Source organism: Rhinopithecus bieti, unplaced genomic scaffold, assembly GCF_001698545.2.
Source record: "Rhinopithecus bieti isolate Rb0 unplaced genomic scaffold, ASM169854v2 scaffold_23869, whole genome shotgun sequence".
In the NCBI taxonomy this organism is placed as follows: Eukaryota; Metazoa; Chordata; class Mammalia; order Primates; family Cercopithecidae; genus Rhinopithecus; species Rhinopithecus bieti.
The window spans coordinates 1,140,623-1,163,774 of NW_016810959.1; the positions used below are offsets into that span (position 1 = coordinate 1,140,623).

At 39.3% G+C, this 23,152-nt stretch overlaps 1 protein-coding gene across 2 annotated transcripts in view; it reads left to right on the forward strand.

Moving 5' to 3' along the window:
• GRID1 (glutamate ionotropic receptor delta type subunit 1) overlaps nucleotides 1-23,152 on the forward strand; it is a 570,596-nt gene that overhangs the window by 495,536 nt on the left and 51,908 nt on the right. For both annotated transcript variants that reach the window (XM_017893244.1, XM_017893245.1), the window contains one exon: nucleotides 19,443-19,613. In XM_017893244.1, the coding sequence (XP_017748733.1) occupies nucleotides 19,443-19,613 (171 nt within the window). The remainder of the gene's footprint in view (nucleotides 1-19,442; nucleotides 19,614-23,152) is intronic.

Here is a 23,152-nt window from a genome sequence, read left to right on the forward strand (position 1 = left end):
TGCCTCAGCCTCCCAAGTAGCTGGGATTACAGGTGCATGCCACCATGCTGGGATAATTTTTGTCTTTTTAGTAGAGACGGGGTTTCACCATGCTGGCAAGGCTGGTCTTGAACTCCTGACCTCAAGTGATCTGCCTGCTTCAGCCTCCCAAAGTGCTGGGATTACAGGCATGAGCCACCGTACTACGCCAAGTTCTGTTTTATTTGGAGTGCTCTGGGTCTGAGCAAAGGTAGTCTGATTCCAGTGCCTACGCTGCTATTATTTTACAAACTTTTAAAAGTATAATTGACACTTTAAAAACCTGCACAATCTGATAAGTATGACTGGAGTTTTGAAATATACATTTGTAAAACCATCACCACAATCATGATAATGCACCTTTGCATTACCCACAAAAATTTCCTCCTGCCTCATATAATTTCTCCCTCCACCTAATCTCAAGACAACTTCTGATCTGCTTTCTGTCACTGTAGATTACTTTACATTTCCTAGAATTTTACATCAATGGAATCAAACTTGTATTACACTCTTTTTTGTGGAGCTTATTTCACTCAGCATATTGATTTTGAGACACATGCATGTTGTGTATATTGGTGGTTAATTTTTGCATATGATGTGAGGTAAGGGTTAAGGTTAATCTTTATTTTATTTTCTTACATAATTATTTAATTGTTCCAGCACCAACCATTGAAAATATCCTTTCTACCTTGGATCCTTTGCCAAAAATCAATTGCCCTTCAGTATGTGTATCTATTCTTGGACTTTCTGTTCTGTTCCATTGACCATTGACTGGTGGAAAGATTGGCTACTGTCCCAGCAGTGCCATACTATCTTAATAACTGTAGCATTATAGTTAATTTTGAAATCAACAGGAGGAAGTTCTCTACTTTGTTCCGTTTTTGAAACTTTATTTTCACCTTTCTAGGTTCTTCACATTTTCACAGGTGTGGGACTAGGGTGAGACAAGTGAGGCACCCAGGACACCAAATTTAAGAGGAATTCACTCTGAAGTTTGTGATAGTGCCTTACCCTAGTTGAGGCCCTGCATTTCCATATGCATTTTAGAATTAACTTGTCAGTTTCTAGAAAAATCCTACTAGGATTTTAATTTCAATTGTGTTGAATTGGCATCTTAACAATATTGTCTTCTAATTAGTGAACAAAGCATATCTTTTCATTTATTTAGGTCTTTGTTAATTATTTCTAGCAATGTTTTGCACTGTTAAGTGTATAGGTCTTGTTGTTAAATTAATCTCCAAGTATCTAATAAGTTTCATATAATTGTAAGCGGTGTTTCTTTTTTCATTTAAATTTGCAATTGTTTGTTACTAGCATGTAGAAATACAACTGGTTTCTGGACCTTGTGTTCCTAATCTTGCTAAAGTCAGTTCTTAGTTCTAGTAGCTTTTTGTTTCAGATTTCCTGGGATTTTTCTGTATAGACTATCATGCCATCCATAACTATAGTGAACTATCCTTATTGCTTTCCAATCTGGATCTCTCTCACTTATTTTTCTAGCCCTGGTGCCCTGACTAGAACCTCCAGCACAATGTTGAGTAGAAGTAATAGTAGTGGATATCTATGCCCTTTTCCTGTTCTTAGGGGAAATAATTCAGCTTTTTATCATTAATGATGATGTTAGATGTAAGTTGATTGTTGGTATTCTTTATCATGTTGAAGAAGTTTTCTTTTATTCCTAGCTTGCTGAGAGTTTTTAACATAATTGGATCTTGAATTTTGCCGAATACTTTTTGTGCATCTATTGAGATAATCAGGTTTTGTCTTTTGTATTTTGTTAGGGTGGAGAACTAAATTGATTCATTTACAAGTGTAAAACCAACCTGCAGTCCTGGGATGAATTTTTGTCTTTTTTAAAGAAAATGTTAGATTTGAAATTAGAATATTTTAGCTAAAGTATTGCTAAGATATTTTAAAGAAATTTTAAATCTACAAATTTTGTATCTATGCCCAGAGATACAAAAATTGACTTTAGTTTCTTATCTTGTAAACCCTTTGTATGGTTTTGTTATCAGAGTAGTGATGACCTCTTGACATGAGTTGCGATATGTTTCCTCCTCTTCAATTTTTCTGAAAGTGTTTGTGTAAAATTGATATTTTTCTTCCATAAATGCATGTAGAATTTCACCAATGATGGGTCTGAAAAGGTTCCTCTGAATACCGTTCATGGAAAGATTTTAAGAACACATTCTGTTTCTTTAGTAGATCTAGGACTATTTAGGTTATCTTTTTTAGTGTGTGAAGAGTTTTGTTTTACTTTTAATTTTCTAAAACGTCTTTGTTTTGCAGGTATAAAATCTAGGGAAAACATAGTTTTTTTTTTTTCTTTTCATACTTAAAAGATGTATCACGGACTTCAGGCTTGCCTTGATGAGGACTCAGCTCTTAATCTTATTTTTATTTCTCCCTGCATATCGGATCTTCTTCTTCTAGCTGCTTTTAGGATTTTTTCTTTGCCTCTCTTTGTTTATATGCTTAATTAAGTGTGCTCTTCATCAAATTTGGAAACTTTTTGGCAATTATTTTCTCAAATACTTTTTTCTGTGTTTCCTCTCTCTTCTCCCTCATGGACTTGAATAACTTGTGTATTAGGCTGCTTGAAATTATTCCATTGTCACTAATGCTCTGTTGATTTTTTTCCAGCTTTTTTTTTTTTTTTTTTCTCTATGATTCATTTTGGATAGTTTCTGTTGCCATACTTTCAGGTTCATTGATTTTTCTTCTACAGTGTCTAATGTGCTGTTAATTTTATCCAGTGTATATTTCATCTCAGACATTACATATTTTATTGTTAAATCCAATTTGTACCTTTTATTTTTCTCCCTATCATGCATGTTTTGCTCTGTCTTCTTGAACATATGGTATATGTTTAAAATATTTATAATATCTGTTTTAATGTCCTGTTTTACTAATTACCATCTACCATCTGCATTATTTCTGGGTGTGTTTCTATTGATTGATTTGTATTCTCATTATGGATTGTATTTTCCTGCTTCTTTAAGTGCCTGGTAATTTTTGATTAGATGCCAGACATTGTGCTTTTACATGGTTGACTGGTTGATTTATTGTTAGTCCTTTAAAGACTTCCTCCCTCCTTGGGACACAGCTGAATTACTTTGAATATTTTTATTTTTCAAGACTTGCTTTGAAGCTTTGTTATGCAGATCTCTTTAGGCTGTTGCTAATTTGGCCTATTTCTAAGGATTGCTGCACCTTTTCCTTTCAGATGGTCCTTTCCCTGGATTCAGGGGGTTTAGTTATGTCTGTCTAGTTATGCCTGTTATCCAGTGTCTGAAAAGTTGTTGCATATATTTTGTTTGGTTTTAGTTATTTAAGATGACAGGTAAATTCAGCTCCTATTAATCTACCATGGCCAGCATTTGCACTCTTAATTACCACGCTATATTTCCTTCTGAATGTATGTTTTTTATCTTTACTCTTGGGTCTACAAAATTGGATCTTGTTCAGATGTAAGGATTAGATATGTTAAATACAGGGCTGTAAACTCCAGAATCATGACACTTAAGGGCTCTGGGCCATGTAATTTTATTTCTAAATCATCTTTGGAAAGTTTTTTGGGGTAATTTTTTAGGATTTCAAATTATATATGTAATTAAAATTATAATTCTCCGTCAGCTCCTCAGGGATTTAAAAAAAAAAAAAACCCTTAAGGTATTAATGTGAAACGTAAGGTCTCATTTTCCCAGTTGTGGGGATAGTTGTGCACAAATAGAAGCAGATTTAAATATTCCCTTGAGATAAACAAATAGGTATTGCAAACAAAATAATTAAAGTGGTTTGTAACAGGCAAGCAAATGAGGACTGTGAAGGATCAGCTCTATTATATTTATTTTTCTGTTTGAATATCTGCCTGGGGCGTAAACTGTGAATTAAAGGGCTCAGTCAGCTTTTAATAATTTAACAGCAGAATGAAAAGAATTGGCTTTGTGTTACGGAGCTAGTTACCCAGGTCATAGTTTAAAATATTACAAATTTTGAGGTTCACTTTGTGTGTATGTGTGTGTAATTCTAAATACCTCATTTTCTCCCTTCTTCCTTTTTCTTTCTCTCTTTCTTCTTCTCTCCCTTGCTCCTTTGCTCTTTCCTCCTTCCCTTTCCTTCTTCCTTCACGAGTACTTACCAGGCCTGGTGCTTAGAGCTAGGAAGATAGCACAACAGGAGACATTTACCTCACCCTGTAAGAGCTGGTGCTGGTTCTAACTCCAGCATACATAGAGCAGTGGATTATCACCTGCAATTTTCTTTTGGTTTTGGAGGCACAGTGATTATTTACAGTAGTCCTGAACTAAATGAAAATTGTGGCTATACACAGTGAATGACCAAAAGATCCTTATGAATTTTAGATCTGAGTTAATGGAGTTTCTTTATGCATTTCTTAACACCCATGTTCTTTTTTTAAATTGACACAATAATTGTACATATTTATGGGGGTACAATGTGATATTTTTGTGCACATATACATTGTATAATGATCAAATCAGGGTAATTAGCATATCCATCATGTCATACCTTTATAATTTCCTTGTGGTAAGAACATTCAGAAACCTCTCTTCTAGCTATCATGAAATATACAATATATTATTGTTAACTATAGTTCGCCTGATGGGCAATAGATTCCCAGAATTTATTTATCCTAACATCAGTAATCATCAGAGAATTGCAAATCAAAACCACAATGACTCACTAGGTAGAAGGAATAAGTTCTAATGTCCTGCAGCACTGTAGGATGACTATAGCTAACAATAATACACTATGTAGTTTCAGATAGCTAAGAGGAAGACATTGAACATTCCCAAGACAAATAAATGATGAACTTTGAGGTGATGGCTATCCTAATCACCCTGATCTGATCACTATGCATTGTATGAATTGAAGCATCATTACATACCCCCGAATATGTACATTATGTGTCAATTTAAAAAATAGAACACAATGAGATGCCACCTCACTCTTTATCAAAATGACTCTTATAAAAATGATAAAAGATAAAAGTATGGATGAGGGTGTGGAGAAAAGGGAATCTTAACACACTGTTGGTGAAAATGTAAATTAGTACAATCACGGAAAACAGTATAGAGGTTTCTCAAAAAATTAAAATACAACTACCATATGAACCAGCAATCCCACTTCTGGGTATCTATCCAAAAGAAAAGAAATCAACATCTCCAAAGATACCTGAACATGGTTAGATGTTTATGGCAGCACTATTGACAATAGCCAAGCTATGAAAACAACCTAAGTGTCCCTCAACAGATGAATGGATAAAGAAATTGTGATATATATCCAAAAGAGAATACTATTCAGCCATAAGAAAGAGTGAAATTCTGTCATTTGAGACAATATTTATGAACCTGGGAGACATTTTGTTAAGTAAAATTAGCCAGGCACAGAGAGACCATTACTACATGATCTCACTCAAGTGGAATCTAAGAAATATTGATCTCATAGAAGGAGAGAGTAGAACAGTGGTTACCAGAATCTTGGGAGGAGAGGGGTAAGGGGAGATTGGAGAGAAGTTGGTGAATAGTTACGAACTTGAAACTCCTTTTCTGGGCCCATTTTCACATTGCTTTGTTGGGTGCAAGGGATCGCAAAAAGGGGCACGTCTCTGCCTGTGATTGCTGAAACCCATTACCTGGAAAACTTCCCACTTAACCTCTGCCTTGAGTTGTTGAACCTCAGAGACTCTAGATTTGCCATCCCTCCAAATGCCAGACAAAGCTGTTTTAGCTTGTCCCAACAGTTATTTCAGTGCTTTTAAAATCCAGGTTTAGACCTGCAGAAGTTTCCATTTCAGATGCAACTTGGAGCATATTTCAGGAATATCACATCTGAAAATGTCAGAGTAAGGTTAGCAATTAATAAACCACTTTTGGGAATTGCTTTGACCTACCCTGAATGTTCTGAGTCCATTGGAATTAAAGGAAATTGAATGAGTAGGGATGGGTGAAATGGGGTTTTGAGAATTTAGAATTTGCTAGGTAGAATTTTCCATGGCAGAAGAAGTAAGCTCAGAGAAGATGAGGGAAAAGAGGGTGAAATAAAAAGAGAGGGAGGACGAGTGAGAGACAAAGGAAACAGTAAAAACAAAAGGAAAGCAGAAAGTAAAAGTAGGTGACAAGAAAAAAGAGATGAGGAGAGAACTGAGGAGAAGGTGGATAAATCTCACAGACAGCCCACCTAAACACGTCTATCACCTATAAATAACCAACCAGCCAGAGGAGCTCCAGTCACTGTCCTCAGTGTGGGTCCCTAGTCTCATTGGCAGGGAGATGTCCACCTTGTGCTCATGATTAAATATGGTTGAACAAAATAGAGTAAAATGTGAAGAAATACAAATTGGTCGATAAAATGGTGTAAGCTTCTCAAAGTGTAAAGTTCTTGGGACTTTGGACTTCTCTGGCTAATAACAGGTTCTTCTAGTAAACCAGTAGACCTGGGAAGGGTTTGCCAGAACTGAGCAGAGAGCCTGTTCCTCCATGTGCTATTCTTTAGGGAGAGGAGACTGCTGCAAATTGCTGGCTGTGCTGACTGGGCCCACTCATGGGAATGGGCTATGATGGAGGAGGTGGATGGGAGGCAGCTCTGCTAGCTGAACGCTGGACAGCCAGAGTATGAGGGCAGGCAGTGTGCTGACTCTACGGTGAGCAGAAGCTATTGTGCCATTAATACAAACAAAGGAAGCTGCACTGCTTTTCAAACAATGGCCCATTTTATTTAATAACAGAACTGTTGAGTCCTGTTTTGATGTCCTGGCAAAGGGCAAGGGTACCTAAGATTTCTTGGAGGTGAGGAGCAGGAAAGGGCTAATTGAAAATTGAGATGGTGTGCTATGGGTTTCCTTCAGGGTACGGAAGAGGTTGTAGGAGGAATGGGATGATGGGAAGGGCAGAAAAAGGGCTGCTGTGGCTTGCATGGAGGCCAGGTAGAGGCAGGTCTTCGATGGGTATCAAAGGTTGTAGAAAGAAGTTTAGTTTTTGAGTTAGATGGATAAGGAGGACTCACTGCAAAACTTTGGGCTAGATGCATTGTATCCTATTGAATTAAAGCCACTGAACTTTGTCAAAACCCTAGGAAGTACTATTATTCCATTTATAAATGATGCTCAAAGAAATTAAGTGCCTTGTCCAAGTTACACCACCAGGAAGAGAAGCCGGGGTTGGAATTCAAATCCATCTGATTTCAGACCCTACACTCATCACTTCACTACATAATATCTTAGACCAGGGCTTCTCAAATATTAATGTGCCCATAAGTCACCTGAGGATCTTGTTAAAATGCAGATTCTGATGAGATAGGTCTGGGGTGGGGCCTGAGACTTTGCATTTCTGACAAGCTCCCAGATGATGCCATTACTGTTGGACCATGGATCTCACTTTAAGAAACAAAAGAATGCTTTTTGGCAAGTTTCTGTGGCCTATGCAAAGCAGGGAGACTCATGCATACCCCATAAGTTTTTAGGGGACAGCTGATGAGATGATGTGCCTCTGGTCAGAGTGACTACTCAGAAGATGTCCCTTCTTCCACTGTCCACTGTCCTGGAGATGATGTAACCAGTGCCAAGCTTTGGCAGTGTCTCTCACCCTCTCTTCCTACCCAGGATGTCCTGATCTCCATGGAGCCTTGGTCTGCCTTGCCCTAGGTTTTCTATAGGGATCTGAATGCAACACACATTCTGTAAACCCTGCTGACTTCAGCAGGAGTTATTCTTTCATCATGACTTTATTGAATTCTTTTATTTTCTCAACTTTTCTTAAGCTGGCCTTGTCTGAAGTTTCTCTACTGTCATCAACTTAGATTACAGGCACCGTGGTTTGGAGGAGGAAAATAAACTTTGTTATTTCTCCAGAGATGGAGTAATGCTGGTATCACACAGATGTTTGATAGATCTAGGTCTTTCTAAGGAATAAAAGGAAATTACTAATAATGTAATTGCATAGCCCTATTAAGTTTAGAGATTTATATAAATGTTTAATAATATTTTTCTCTGATATCAGAACTTTCCAAAATTTTACTGAAGTTTTGCAGATCAGACAAAAACTTATTTGTGCATGAGTTTTGCACCTGGTTTACCAAAATACATATTTAGAAAAAAAGAGATCCTTACTATTTTAATTGTTGCTTTGAAAATTTCTCTTCATTATAAAAATTTATCCTCTTTGCTCCTCAACCTGACTTGAAGTGAGACATTTGCAGTTACTCTTTCTCTGTTTTCAATAAAACATTTCTAAGATGCTTAAAAGATACAGAGAGTAATATAACAAACACCCACATGTCCATCATTGAAATTTTGCCATATTTGAGATCTCATATTTGGAGAAATTGGCTATTTTGGATACAGTGAAAGTCTGCCCTGCACCCCATTTCAAGTCCCATTAAAGTGTGAATCAGTAAGGTTGTTCTGACTCCAGTAACAGAAAAATATACATCAAATTTCCTTGAACGGTCTAAAAATTTATTACTTCACTTTACATATGGTTCAGAGACAGGTCATAAGGTTTCAAGGTAGGACAATTCAGAGGCTAAGTGGCATCTTCAGGCTCCCTGATCTTTGCAGTGTGATGGGCCAACCCTCAAGTGGACTCTGCTCAGGACTCAAACATCCAGAGGCAGAAAGGTGCTGTCTCTTCTAGGTCTTCTTCTTAGGATTCAGAAAATCATCTCAAAATCCAGCATGGAGAACCCCCTCACGTCTCAACAACCAGAAATGGGGCCATGACTGTTAAAACTGGGACAACCCAGGTGGTCTGGGACCAAGCAGGACATAGCTCTGGTTCTGGGTATCCTGGAGGGGAGGGCACCCTGGGGTTGCCCTAGCATGGAGGAAGTGGGCAAGAGTCTCATGCAGGCCCCAAATCTGCTGGTTAGCTCCCTGTTTTCCCCCAGGGACAACTACTGTCCTGAAGCTGGGTGTGTCATCATCTAAGTTTTTATTATACTATACATATATCTTTACTATAAATGTATTTATATATCACTTGATAACTTATTCCTCTTTTCCTTTCTTTTCTGCTTTCCTTAACTCTGTCATCCACATCCGTGCAGCTGACGAAGTAACACCGCAGATGTATTCAGTCATCTTTCTAGCTGGATGGTAGTCCGTCGTATTAATTCCATTACTTCCTCTCTTCTTTCTTTTTCTGTTATTACATCAGAGGCCTGAATGAGTGTGAGGAAGAAATAGCTGAATCTGACAGTTAGTGAAACTCTTGTGTCTCCAAATTATCCCATTGATATTATCATCATTTTTATTCTTCTCATAATTAGCAACAAAGAGCACTTGAGGAACCATTACTAGCCTCCATATCAGTAATTCATCACCTTTTTGTTTTGATTAAAGGCTTTTTTGAAAATCCAGTATAATCTATGGGCTTTCTCCACAGGAAAATGCACATATACTTGTATACTTTGCACTTTTTGGAATGGCAAGTCCTCCTGAAGCCAGCCGTATAGCCTGGCTGAATACACATGTTCCTCTGAACAGGGGAAATCACATCTTACCCCCTTCCTTAGTGCATACTATAAAAAGGACAGTTTTGCTTCAAATCAGTGAATTAAGTGTGTGCCTTTAGGGAGAATGTGAGGATTGGCTTTTCTTTAGATTTCTAACTTTTCTTTGGTCTTAACGCTTTGCAAGTGAAGTAGAGATTTGCAGAGGTTTCTTAATAATTTATTTGACTCAAAATGCAGATTTTCTAAGATTCAGTGTATTCTCAGTAGAGAATTAGAGACAGCGATTATTTTTATTATGTAGTGCATGAAGCAATTTCTCACATTTTAGTGTATTCACAGAAATCTTTTATTAAGTGTGGTATAAGGCAATAAAAGAGTCTTTTTTCACTTTCTGATGACTGGCAAAAAGGATATGATGTTAACTTGAAACTCCATCCTTCATTTCTTCTCTACTTGTTTTTATTGTTACAATATTCTGGTTATTAAATTGCAAATACTTCTCCCATTGAAAATGGAACTGCTCCATCAGTATTTTGCCATCGATCAAATCCAATTTCATCATCAGTTAATGCTCCAAATTCTAAATTTTACCTAGTTCTAAAGATGACCATTTACAGCCACCTTAGCTTAAGTTACCATCATCTCTCACAGGGCTAATCTCTTGAATGAGCAGTACTGATGAAATAGGATTTATGGGTGGAAACTATTAGATTGTAGGAGAAGAAGTAACAGAAATTTAGGGATATCTTTCTGGAGCAACACACAAAATAAGGTGGAATCTTCAGAATATTTACATTCTTTCAGTCACGATAGTGAGATTATTCAAGAATACAATTCAGATTTGGCCAAACGGAGGAGAGTGCACATGCCTCTCTTGGGCCCCTCAGAAATAGCCCTCTTTCTAATATTAATGACAAGAAACTTAAGAAAAGGCAGTCAAATGAAGCAAATATAAATTATAGCATAATAACTGAGGGTTAGTCAGTCACAAAGTCAAAACATATAGGGAGCTATTTGGGAGGCAGATGTGTGTCCCAGAAAACGAACAGGGTCATGAGCTAAAGAATTTAAATTCTGTACAAAAGGTTTAGTAGTATGTCTTCATAGAAGAATAATTAGCCTGAGTGACACTCACAAAAGGAAAAATGACCAAAAAAAGCCAGATATAATACATTTAAAATACTTAAAATAGAGTCCATCAAGAATAACATCTATGAAGGCCAAATATAAAATGACAATAGGAACTTTCAGCAATATGTGAGCTTCAAATTTAATTTTTGCCTTGCATGTATTTGCCCAACTGTGAAAACCCTGAGCTTTTCACTTATGACTGTGCAAGGAATAGGACATATAAGATAAAGTCTAAGAACGAAACAAATGTGGAGCCTGATAAGAGATTTCTACATAAAGCTGGAAACTTCTATCTTCAGTATAAAGATTAATGAGAAATGAGCACACGCTGCAGAAGGAGATGGCAAGGAAAATTTTCAGTCTTGACTGGAGTTGCATGGAGCGGGGAGGTTTCTTCAGAACTGCTAACTCCCATGCAGGTTTGTGATCCAAGTTTCCACTATTTACGGTGTCTTTAAAAAGCTGAAAGGAAAACTTAGTTTGTAGTGGTTATAGATTTGTAGTGGTTATAGATAACTAGTGCTCCTAGTTAGGGGGTTGAAGCAAGCATAAATAGTTTTTGAAGTAATGTGAATCAAAGGATTCATAAGGAAGTTTTAAGGAAAATGAGATTACATTCATGATGGAAAACAACAAGGAAGAAAGAGAGGGTAGGAGAGAGGGAGAGAGGGACGGAAGGGGAGAGAGAGAGACAGAAAGAGAGAAGGAAAAAAAGAAGGAAAGAAAAAAGTCACCATGAGTGAGAACCAGGAAACAATAAGGTGCAGTTTAATCAAACCTGAAATAATTTTATGTATTTAGAATAATCTGACATAGAATATTAAATAAGTGTGCTTAAACATGTTTCAAGAATAGAGACTGGAAAATATGAGCAAGGAATAAAAGGCATTTAAAAAGCAAAATGGAAAAGGAAATGAACAGAACATCAGAAAATTAAGAATCTAACAATTGAAGTTAAAAATCTTAGAGGAGAGGTTGAATACCAAAGTGGATACATATGCAGAAACAATTAGTGAACTGGAAAATATGAAGAAATTGTTTAGAATGAAGCCTAGAGAAACAAAGAAATAGAAAATATGAAGGAGAAGTTAAGATACATGGAAGGTAGAATGAAAACGTCCTACATGCTTTTGATTGGATTTCTAAAATGAAATATGAGACAATGGAGAAGAAAAAATAATAAATGATGTTATGGCTTCTAATTCTCTAGAATTATTGAAAGAAACCAAATGCCATACTCAGGAATCCCAAGAAACAGAATAAAAATTAGAAGTCCATATCTGGGTACAGCATAACATGCTACTGTAGAACAGCAAAGACAAGCAAAAACCTAAAAAAGCATCCAGACAGAAAAGACATGTCATCTGCAAGGCAATGACAGTTAAAATGATTCTTAATATCTGGATGTGGTGGGCTGAATAATGGACTCCAAAGATATCCAAGGCCTAATCCTAGAACTGCGAGTATTACCTTATATGGCAAAGGACATTTTGCAGATATGATGAAGTTAATGATCTTAAGATGGGGCGATTATCTTGGGTTATCTGTAGCGGTCTTAAATGCAATCCCAGCATTCTTATAAGAGGAAAGCAAAGGGAGGTTTGATTGTACAAAAGAAGAGGAGGTAATGCAATCATAGAGGCAGAGCTTGGAATGATGAAGCCACAAGCCAGGGAATGCTGATGGCCACCAGAAGCTGGAAGAAATGAGCAATATATTTCCCCTAGGGACTCCAAAAGAGGGCATCCTGGCCACCACCGAGATTTCAGCCCAGTGAAATGGATTTTGGTCTTTGGTCTCCAGAAATATGACAGAATAAAACTCTCTTATTCTGAGCCACTAAGTTTGTGATAATTTGTTAATGCAGCTGTGGGAAACTGACACACTGGATAGCAGTGGAAGCTAGAAGACAGTCCCGTATTACTTTCCATGTCTAAGAGAAAATAGTAGTCAACTTAGAATTATATCTTTCAAGAGTGAGATAAAAATAAAGGCATTTCCCAGTAAACAAAAACTGAGTTTATCACCAACAAACCCAAATTAAAGGAAATTCTCAATAATATACTTCAGGAGGAGGAAGATGATCCCAGATGTAAGGTTTGAGGTTTCTAAAAGAATGCCAATAAACTAATGAATATTGGTTACATAGACAAATATTGGCTGTATCAAACCATAGAAATAATGCATAATAGGAAAACATAAAGAAAGACTGAATTAAAATACTGGAGGTTTTTAACGTGTTAGTTGGGATAATGGTGAGTGGAAGTAAACGTTAAAGAAGAGAGTAAGAATACTTATTAACTTCATCCTTTGTTAGATATGCATATTAAAATATCTAGAATAACCAATAAAAGATAACATAGAGAACGTAACTGCCAAGCCAAGGTAAATAAGTGAAGATAGGAAACAAATCATTTTAAGGGGAAACAAGGAAGAAAGAGAAAACACCCAAATATATAATATAAATAATATGATAGGAAACAATCCAAATATATAAATAATCATAATCAGTATAAGTGGATTGAGATTTCTACTAAAAATTCAAATATGGATGTAAAATATCTAGTATATTAGGTTTACAGGAATTCCAACTAAAATGTGAGACAGAGAAAGACTGATGGCAAAGAGATGGAAAAAGTTAGAGCAGATAAATGCTAACCAAATGTAGCTATTTTAATATCAGACACAATAGATGATAAGGCAAGATGTATTACTAGAAATAGAATATCTATATGATGGTAACATTTAATTCAGCAAGATGCTATCTTTCTACACTGTGTGTAACTAGTAAAAGAACCTGTCAGCCAGGCATGGTGGCTCACACCTGTAATCCCAGCACTTTGGGAGGCCAAGGCGGGTGGATCACCTGAGGTCAGGAGTTCAAGACCAGCCTGACCAACATGCTGAAACCCCGTCTCTACTAAAAATACAAAAAAAAAAAAAAAAAAAAAAAAAAAAAAAAAAAAAAAAAAAAAAAAAAAAAAAAAGCCAGGCATGGTGCCATGTTACCATAGTCTGAGCTACTCAGGAGTCTGAGACAGGAGAATTGCTTGACGCTGGAAAGTGGAGGTTGCAGTGAGCCGAGATTGTGCCACTGTACTCCAGCCTGGGAGACAGAATGAGACTCTGTCTCAAAATAAATAAATAAATACATAAAATAAAATAGCCCCAAAATATATTGAAAATAGCCAATATTCAAAGAGAAACACACAGGTTTTTAATGGACCTAAAAATGACCATTGACACCAACAAGTGAACAGCGAGTGCACATGAAATGTTCATATAATACAAAGTGACCACACGGTAAGCTACAAAGCCAGCCTCTCTACAAAGAACCAACGTTAGATGGGTTTGTAGTCTGATTCTAAGAAACATTCCAGAATGCGGAGAAGGTATCTGTCATGGGTGACAAAGGCTTTGTATCTAGAATAAAAAAATGCAGTCCCACAAATTAACATGCAATAGAACCAACTCAGTGGAAATTGGACAAAAGCACAAATGCAGGAAAGGCAATACAAATGATTCATAAGTGCATACGAGATATTCAACCCTATTAAGAACTAGGGAAGTGAAAATAAAATTTAACAATGCTCCAACGCATACTTACTGTCAAATATTAGGAAGTCATACAATATCAGGTGTAGGCAAGTATGTAGAGCAACAGAAACTCCCATCACAAATGATTATAAATTTGTAAAACCACTTTACAAAAAGGAAAAATGAAAAAATAGCAAAATATAGAATATAAATGACAGAAATCAATTCAAATATATAAATTTATTTTGTACTTTACATATTTGCTGTTACCTAGTAAATTTGAGTATGTTCCTATTTTCTAATCAAGGAATTTTAATTCTCGATATATATCCTAAAGAAATTCTTACTCAAGCACACCAAGACACACGCACAAGACAATGTACATGGAAACTTTGTAATAGCAAACAAACAAAACAATCAAATGGTAATCAACAATAGGGTGAATAAATTGCAGTATAGTCATACAATGTGATTGTTCACAGCTTCGAAAATGAATAAACTGGAACTTCACCTACCAGCGATGAATCAATCACTAATGCTTAATGTTCGACCAGTGGTTATTAAATGTTGGTGAGTATTGGAATTATCTGGAAAGCTCATGGGGTACCCAGAGATGTTTCCTGTTAAAGTGGGACAGGACTGGAGCTTTGTAATTTTGTTAAGTTCCCCAAATGATACTGATACACAATGAAGTTTGAGAAACAACGTGTTAGAGCACAATTGCGAGAGGCATGCACACTGTTTAGCTTACCCAAAGCTAAACAGAACAAAGGAGACTAAGCTGTATGTTATTTCGGTTAACACTATACTAATCAGAGCATGACAAAGGCTGCTTCTGTGAGGAGGAAGGGGTAAGCATTTGAGAAGGAGGCATCCAACCAAGATGTGGGTAATATTTTATTTCTTAGCTTGATTAAAGACACACTGAAATTATTTTATTATTCATATTTAATATATGTAATGTTTGTACATAAGATATATTTCACAATATAAACTTTAAAAGTAATAAAATACAAAAGGCTTACTTTGAGCCTGTGCACTCCAGTGAGCATCTGTGTATGATACGTTACTTTTGTTTGTGCTGCTGTTGTACTGACTTCTAATAGTGTTGTATATACATTGTCTTGCTGCTTCTGCTCATTGGCTGCACTGCTGGAGGAAATGTTTGCCCAGGTCAAAGGGAAAGTTTGTTTTCCAAGAAGCCACTTGGATTGCCCTCTGCATACTTAAGAAGGTCCCGAGGTCAGGGTATCTCACAGTAGTACAGAGATTGACCTGATGTGTGCAGCCAGGAAGTTCAGTCTGGTGTGTGCAGCCTGACATCAGTGAGCAGGGAGTGAGTGCATCCCTACACTCACCCCTGTGGCACTCAAGGGACCCAGGAGGACCAACAGGACAGGAGCAGGGCCTGGCATGAAACTGCTAGAACTGACTGATCTCAGAGGTTTGGGACTGAGGCAAGGAGAAAACTGACCTTTTTAATTGCCCCCCAAGGAAGTAGGGAAGCTGCTTCTGTGGCTTCTTAGATTCTGATTGCAGATATCTCTGGATTGTACAGTAAGAATAGTCCCACAAGTGCAAGGAGGTGGGTGGGAGTACATTGGCAGCCAGCATACATGCTCTGATCCAGAGCACATGGATGAGAACTGGGTTAGGGGAAACAGGAAATTCTGCAAGGTACCTGCAGACCCTCACAGTGAGGAAGGCATATGGCAGCTAATGGATTGGAAAGGGAGCCTTCAAGAATTCCCGGGTGGGTAGAATGGAAAAGAAACAGTACAGACTAGGGCAGCTGGGGGCAGGGGCTGAGCCCACTTGATGTTGTGGCTGCCCTCGGCCCATTTAGCCAGTCACTCCAGGTGCTGCCCAAGGTTGCCAGGGAAAGTGATGGTTGTGCTTACAGAAAGGTACTGTGCAACTTTGTAAGTCAGCTCCACTACAGATTTCCAAGGTCCTGCTTGGGGTGTGGTAGGGAGAGCTCAGTGCTGCTGATTCTCCCTCCAGAAAGTTGAGGAAGCAGGAGAAGTTTAATCAAAGGACTTCTAGGAAAATGGCCTGTTATTCCTACAGTGCCCTCTGCCATCAAGAGAATATGAGAAAAACAAAAGTCATGAGACACATTCAACTCCTCTTGGAGGTGTACTGGCCCTGATTCTCCCTTTTCTGCATAATCTAAATTAGGGTCTTCATGACCTCATACTTTTTCTAGATTAAAAATTCCCTCCCCAAGTCCTTTATATTCCATCTTCAAGGTAAAACTAACTAATCTACTCATTGCTTTTTCTTATATTCCTACTTCGTGTTAGATTATAATGTGATTTCTCTCATTCTGTATCCTGTGTTCGGGTCAGGGCCTTGGTCACCAAGGCAGCTAAGAGCAGAGCTGAGCATGCACATCCAGGCTCAGCTGTGCCCTCTGCTCCCCTCCCTGAAGCCCAGCTGTGTTCTAGGCCTGTTCCATCTGGTAGTCCTGAGATATGGACATTGTCAATTTCCCCACCTTTGACTGTCTGTCGGTTCCAATCTAATAAAATCATCTTCCCTTGAACAGACTTTTGTCTGAAATACAGTTTAGTAGTTTAAGCCCAAATCCAATATGTAATAGCATTTTAGTTCTTTTGAAATCCCTGTAATTCAGTATATTTAGGAACTATTAATTATCTTAAAAGAATACAAACCTTAATTTTTTACTTTCTCCCAGATCCAGCATGCGGTTTCAACTGACCAGGCTTCACACACATATCAGCTTCTTAAGACAGCTCCTGAAATACATTGTTTACCATCTTACCTTAAAAATATTATGTTCTTGTTTAAATGATTTTGAAACCCTCATTACTAATTCCTAACCTCATTAGCTTCCTCTTTACCATCATATTGTCTCAAAGTTAGAATGTGTCACATGCGAGGAGGAAGATTTAAGACCTATTTCAAAATGTAGCTATTTGTAGATAAAATTTTGTCTTGTGATTTACCACTGATTTAGTCCCTTCTTAGAAAGAGTGAACCAGAGCCCTCTCTTCCACTACTGAAATTGTTGGCTTGTACAGGCTGTCCCTGACTTAGAATGGTTTGACTTACAATTTTTTGACTTTTCAATGGCGTCAAAGTGATACACATTCAGTAGAATACCCAGTTTAGTACCTACAAAACCATTCTGTTTTTCACATTCAGTACAGCATTCAAGAAATTCCGTGTAAGATATTCAACACTTTATTACAAAATGGGCTTTCTGTCGGGTGACTTTGCCCGACTGTAGGCTAATGCAAGCATTCTGAGCAAGGCTAAGCTGCAATGTTCATCGGCAAGGGGGATTAAATGCATTTTTGATATACAATATTTTCAATGTATGATGGGTTTGTCAGGATATAAGCCCATCTTAAGTGGAGGAGCATCTGTGTGTGTTAGCTTCCATTTTTGTTGTAATTCCCATGTTGCACCTAGCTACAGAGATGGGTGCTCTCTTCTCTGCTCTCTCCTCCAGTTTTGTTCCTCTCTAATCCTCTCTCCCTACTGCAGTCAGAGGTTTTAAAAACTGTAAATCTATGGCTTGTTTGAGGCCAGATCCTTTCAAGGGCTCCTTGTCTCCCTTAGTATGGGCATTTTGTGGGGTGTCCTGACCGTCTGTTCTCCCATCTGACCCTGAATGGGGCTCTAGCCCTGCCTCTGACCACTCTTCCTTCTGCCTCACAAGCATTCCCTGCAGGAGGGCAGTCTCTCTGTCCCTCTTCAGGTTGCCTAAGGCTTTAGCGTTTCACACTCCCTGCTGCCTCTACCCTCTACCTGGAACAGGAAGCTATTGGCAGCTCCCTCTACCTTCCTTCCACAGCAACCCCAGCTCCTCAACTGCAACCCTGCCCTGCCTACCAGCGGCACTTTGGCTAACAAGTTCCTCCTCCAGAACTTGTTAGCCAGAAACGAAATCTGTATTAGTCAGGGTTCTCTAGAGGGATGGGAGTAATAGGATAGAAGTATATATGAAAGGGAGTTTATTAAGGAGTATTGGCTCACACGATCACAAGGTGAAGTTCCACAATAGGCTGTCTGCAAGCTGAGAAGCCAGTCTGAGTCCCAAAACCTCAAAAGTAGGGAAGCCACAGTACAGCCTTCAGCCTGTGGCCGAAGGCCTGAGAGCCCCTGGAAAATCACTGGTGTAAGTACAAGAGTCCAAAAGCTGAAGAACTTGGAGTCTGATGTTCAAAGGCAGGAAGCATCCAGCACAGGAGAAAGAAGGAGGTTGGAAGACTTAGCAAGTCTGCTCTTTCCAGCTTCTTCTGCCTGCTTTATTCTAGCCATGCTGGCAGCTGATTAGATGTTGCCCACTCAGATTGAGAACGGGTCTGCCTCTCCCAGACCGCTAACTCAAATGTTAAAATCCTTTGGCAACATCCTCACAGACACACGCAGGAACAATACTTTGCATCCTTCAATCCAATCAAGTTGATACTCAATATTAACCATCACAAGTCCACCCCTTGTCAGATTCCTCATGGAAGCCCTATTGTGGAAAGAGCTCCTGTGGTCTCCTCCCCTTGCTATTTCTATGCTCCACAGTGGATCATACCAGGATGGGATGTTGTGAGCCTAAATGAGTTAATGTGAGCAGAGGGTTTTGTGTAGTCAATATGGACAGCACATAGATTTCCTTAGCCCTGGAACTCGGCATATTCCATCCTAGGATGTCCATGAGATTTATGGGACAGGATAGGGCCTGATTTGTTCCTGGCTGTATCCACAGTACTTAGTACAGAACAAACTTCAGAGATGTAGGTAGATTTTGTGGAATGAATAGTGAATAAATGAATGGATATATTCTCAAAATTCATATGCAAATATTTTGTAAAATGAATGTAATTCTAGAAGAATTCAGGGAAACTCATTGTATATTGATCAACTATGGCAGAGAAACCCAGCTTTCCCTGTCAGAATCAGGTAGGTGACTCCCAAAAGAAAAGTTAACCTTTCTCTCTTGCTAATGTCTACCATGACCTTTGACAGCATTGGTTCCTAAAAGCTTCACACCTGTGGAAACCAGTGCTTCAGTGGTTTAGCCTCAAACATCTTTTTCTAGCCTTCAGGGAAAATGTTGACTAATCTTGTTTGCCCCTAAAGGATAGCAGGTATTATTTGTGAATAAGCAACTAATGAACTGTGTGACCTGGGCCCAATCCCTTGCCTTCTTTGGCATCAGTTTTTCAGGCTGCTGGCCTAGACGCCTCCTGATAGGTCTCTTGCAGAGATAGTTCATGAGTGGATGGTAAGCATGGGCCTGGTTATTTTTCTAGGAAATCAGTGACCCGGAGATCTTGGATCTGGTCCATAGTGCCCTTGGAAGGATGACCGTGGTCCGGCAAATCTTTCCGTCTGCAAAGGACAATCAGAAATGCATGAGGAACAACCACCGCATCTCCTCCCTGCTCTGCGACCCCCAGGAAGGCTACCTCCAGATGCTGCAGGTCAGTGCTCAGCCTCTTCTCCCCAGTGCCCTCCACCAAGAGTCTCACCCACACCCTTGGCCAAGGGAGACATGTGGGGGCCTCCTGTTGCCACCAACTTCAATTACTAGCTCTGTCATTTGTTGAGATTGAAACCGGCCGACTGGGCAGTGTCTCTGAGCAGTACCAGCAGGCAATTATGCCTGTTGTCAGCAGACAGGGCTTATTGGCTCACTGGGTGTCTCTGGTATTTAAAAGTTCATGCATAGAGGGTAAAAAGATTCCTGTCTCTTATGTCTCTGTGATGACTGCTTTGTGGGAATGTGTTCGTCTGGCAGGGCTGGCGATGGAGTCTTCTTTGGGAAGTGATCATTTTGAACCTGTTTTAGGCTCTTCTTAATACAGACATGACCCTTGCAAAGCAAATTGGGACTATCCCAGCACATAGGTTGAGTGCTGAGGCTTGGGTCACCCAGGACACTGCTGGATGCCCAGCTGAGCAGGGAGGGGCAGGACAGCAGGACCATGACATGGAACCCCACGCACATGGTTCCTTCCAAGGCCAGAGGTATCAAGTGTTTCTGGCCATTCCTTCAACCCTAAGTATGTGCAATTGGCACTAGCTTGTCTTGGGCCTTGGAATATGATGGAGAGCTATGTGCCTGGTGTAAGAGGTGGTTTCTCTCTGGGTGTTTGGGAGCAACAGGGAAGCAGTGTGGAGAGTACCCACTGGCAGCCTCAAATCCACTTCTAGGTTAGGAATGTGGTGCCTCAGAAAACTTTCACTGATGCTTAGTGAGAGCCACAGGACAGAAAGAAACCCTTCTTCCAGTTGGGTTTGTGGAAATTGCCCAGAAGTTTGTACATGTGACATGCTTTCCCCTCAGCATTTGAAACTAGTTCCACCATCTTTACCCAGCCAGGCATGAGGGGTAGAAATCAGGGTTTCCGAACAGAGATGGCTGTACCTGCCACCTGAGTATCAGCCCCACCCCATAACATTTTGTTCTCACTGTATCAGGGGCCACACATTTTGTAGAAGGGAATTATTGGAATCTTGAGTGGGGTGTGGACATGTGTCAAATTTGCCAAAGGAATGAATCTACTCTATAATCTCAGATGTAGGGAGAAAAAGGAAACATGTCTCAATGATGGTAGGCATGATAAATGTGTTCTTGGTTGAGGTGGAAACACAGCACACATTGATTTTAGCTGGAATAATTTCCATTCCACCAGTGTCCTCTGCTCCAGGTAGCCCACCAGAGTGTCTGGGGTCTTTCTAAGGTGGTAGAGGGGTGGCGAAGAGAGTGGACCCAAGGCCCCTGCAGCACTCATGGACTCAAGAGCCTGGGCACCCGAGTCAGAGTGAAAGGCCCTGGTGCAAGAGTTTATGTTGAAGTGCTGCTGGTTTATTCTGCCTTCCTCTATGTGGAGTCTGTAAGAAATGGTGAAGGCCAAGTAAGTTCCTTTCACTGTGCCTCTGTAGTCATCACTCCCAGCCTCCATGTGGATGGAAACGGCCTTAGACAATGGGACTCAGGGAGAGTGTGCCCATTCCCACCCAGTGCACCTGGAGAGGGGAATCCCTTTGCTCTCTGTGGGGCCAGAGCCTGTGAAGGTATCACTCTCTGCAGGGTCTTTCTAGCTTCTCTCTCCCTTGAAGGGCTTCCTCCCTCCAAATACATGGCACCCTTGCCTCATATGCCCTAAATCATTCTCTGGGTCTTAATTAAACTGCACTCAGTGTCCTTGAGGAACAAAGATGGGGCCACTTTCCATGGCACAGAAGTGTCTGCAAAGGTTGGAGCAGGGGAAAGAGGAAAGTGCTTATTGTTGGGACCTGTGATGCCATCTTTTGCTGTGGGTGAAAGGCGCAGGTGGGCCCCTTGGTTGCATATCAGACACATTGGATACAAAAAGTCTTTTCACTGGAGTAGAGAGAAAGAGAGACTGAGGGGTTCAAAAGGGAATCTATCTGAGGGCCTACTTAAATGACACGTGCCCATGGAGAGGAGAAACAAAGGCGCAGCTCCCAGATGTGTGGCCGAACATCATCAAATGAGGTAAATGCAGTGTCAGACCCAGGAACCCTGGGACACTACACCTCCCTCTGTTCCTGCTGAGACCCAGGCACTGCATAAAGAGCAAAGCTTAAGTACAACACTACAGGAATCTTGTAGTAATAGCAGCAACAGTAAAAGAGGAATCAAATCACCTGGGTTCAAATCCTGGTAACTCTAGTTACTAGCCAATTATTTCATGATTATTATTTGTTTATCATTCTGTGCCTCAGGTCCCTCCTCCCTAAATTGAGGTTTAGAGTATTACCCCCCAGAGCCATAATAAAAATTAAATGGGAGAACATACGGAAAGCATTCAGTTCAGAGCTGAGCTATTAGCAGTACAGGTTGAATATCTCTAATCTGAAAATCCAAAATCTGAAATACTCTGAAATCTGAAATTTTTGAGTGCCAAAATGACACTAAAAAATGCTCATTGGGGCATTTCAGATTTTGCATTTTGGATTAGGGATGCTGAACTGGAATTGGAATATAAAGCAAATATTTCAAAATCTGAAAAAAAATCCCAAATAAAACACTTCTGGTCCTAAGCATTTAAGATACTGGATACTTAACCTATTATCATCATTACTGAGGGTGTGGACAAGTACATTTAGGGTTTCCATGGAAAGGCTGAACATAGCCTCCTTTTTTTTTTTTTTTGGTGTGATTTAGTCTACCTATCTCCAAAGTGTGCTTTTTAAAGGCATCACTGCAGGTGGGAGGGCAGTTTCTATCTTTCCAGCCCCTTATCACAGGTTTTGTGTACCACTTATTGTCCACATCTCTCCCATGGGTACTGAATCATAGCTTTCTTGCTTGGGAGTTGAGAGGCTATGTCTTTTAGACTCATGTAGCTCTTTATACAAGACCACAAGACTCTGCTCATTGAAGACCCTCGATAAGGAATTAAAGGATGAATCTATTAAGAATGCAGGTCTCAATACAATACTGACTCTAGATGCCTCTCTCTATATATATATGTAAAACACTTTATTAAAGGAATGTCTGTCTCCATTTGTTGCATCTGCTTCCTTGCGAGGTGGTATCATGAGAGGAAAATGTGGATTCATTTACTCATCCTGCCCAGTAACTACTTAGGCATCTTGTAGATTCATCTCATTTACAAGCCATTCCCTTCCAGTTTCCTCCATAGCTATTACCACTTCTTTCTTAATGACAGTGTGAAAGGCAAACTAATTTCTACTAGCCTCTAGCTGTGAGATTTATCGAGAAGACTCTAACATGTTTAGAACAACTAACTCAAGGAAAAAAAAAAACATTTATGTCATGGATTATTAACTTTGTCTTGACGAAATTAGTGAAGATCCTTTTGGAAATGGAGCTCTCCAGTCTATCTTTAGTCCCCCCCACCAAATGGCTACTCTTGGGAAGATCATTCTGGTTTAGAAGCTTCTGGGAGGACCAAGAAGAACAGGGAATTTTTGCAATAGCATCCATCCCTTGGCTTCTCTATTGAGCTGGCCTCAGAAACTCTGT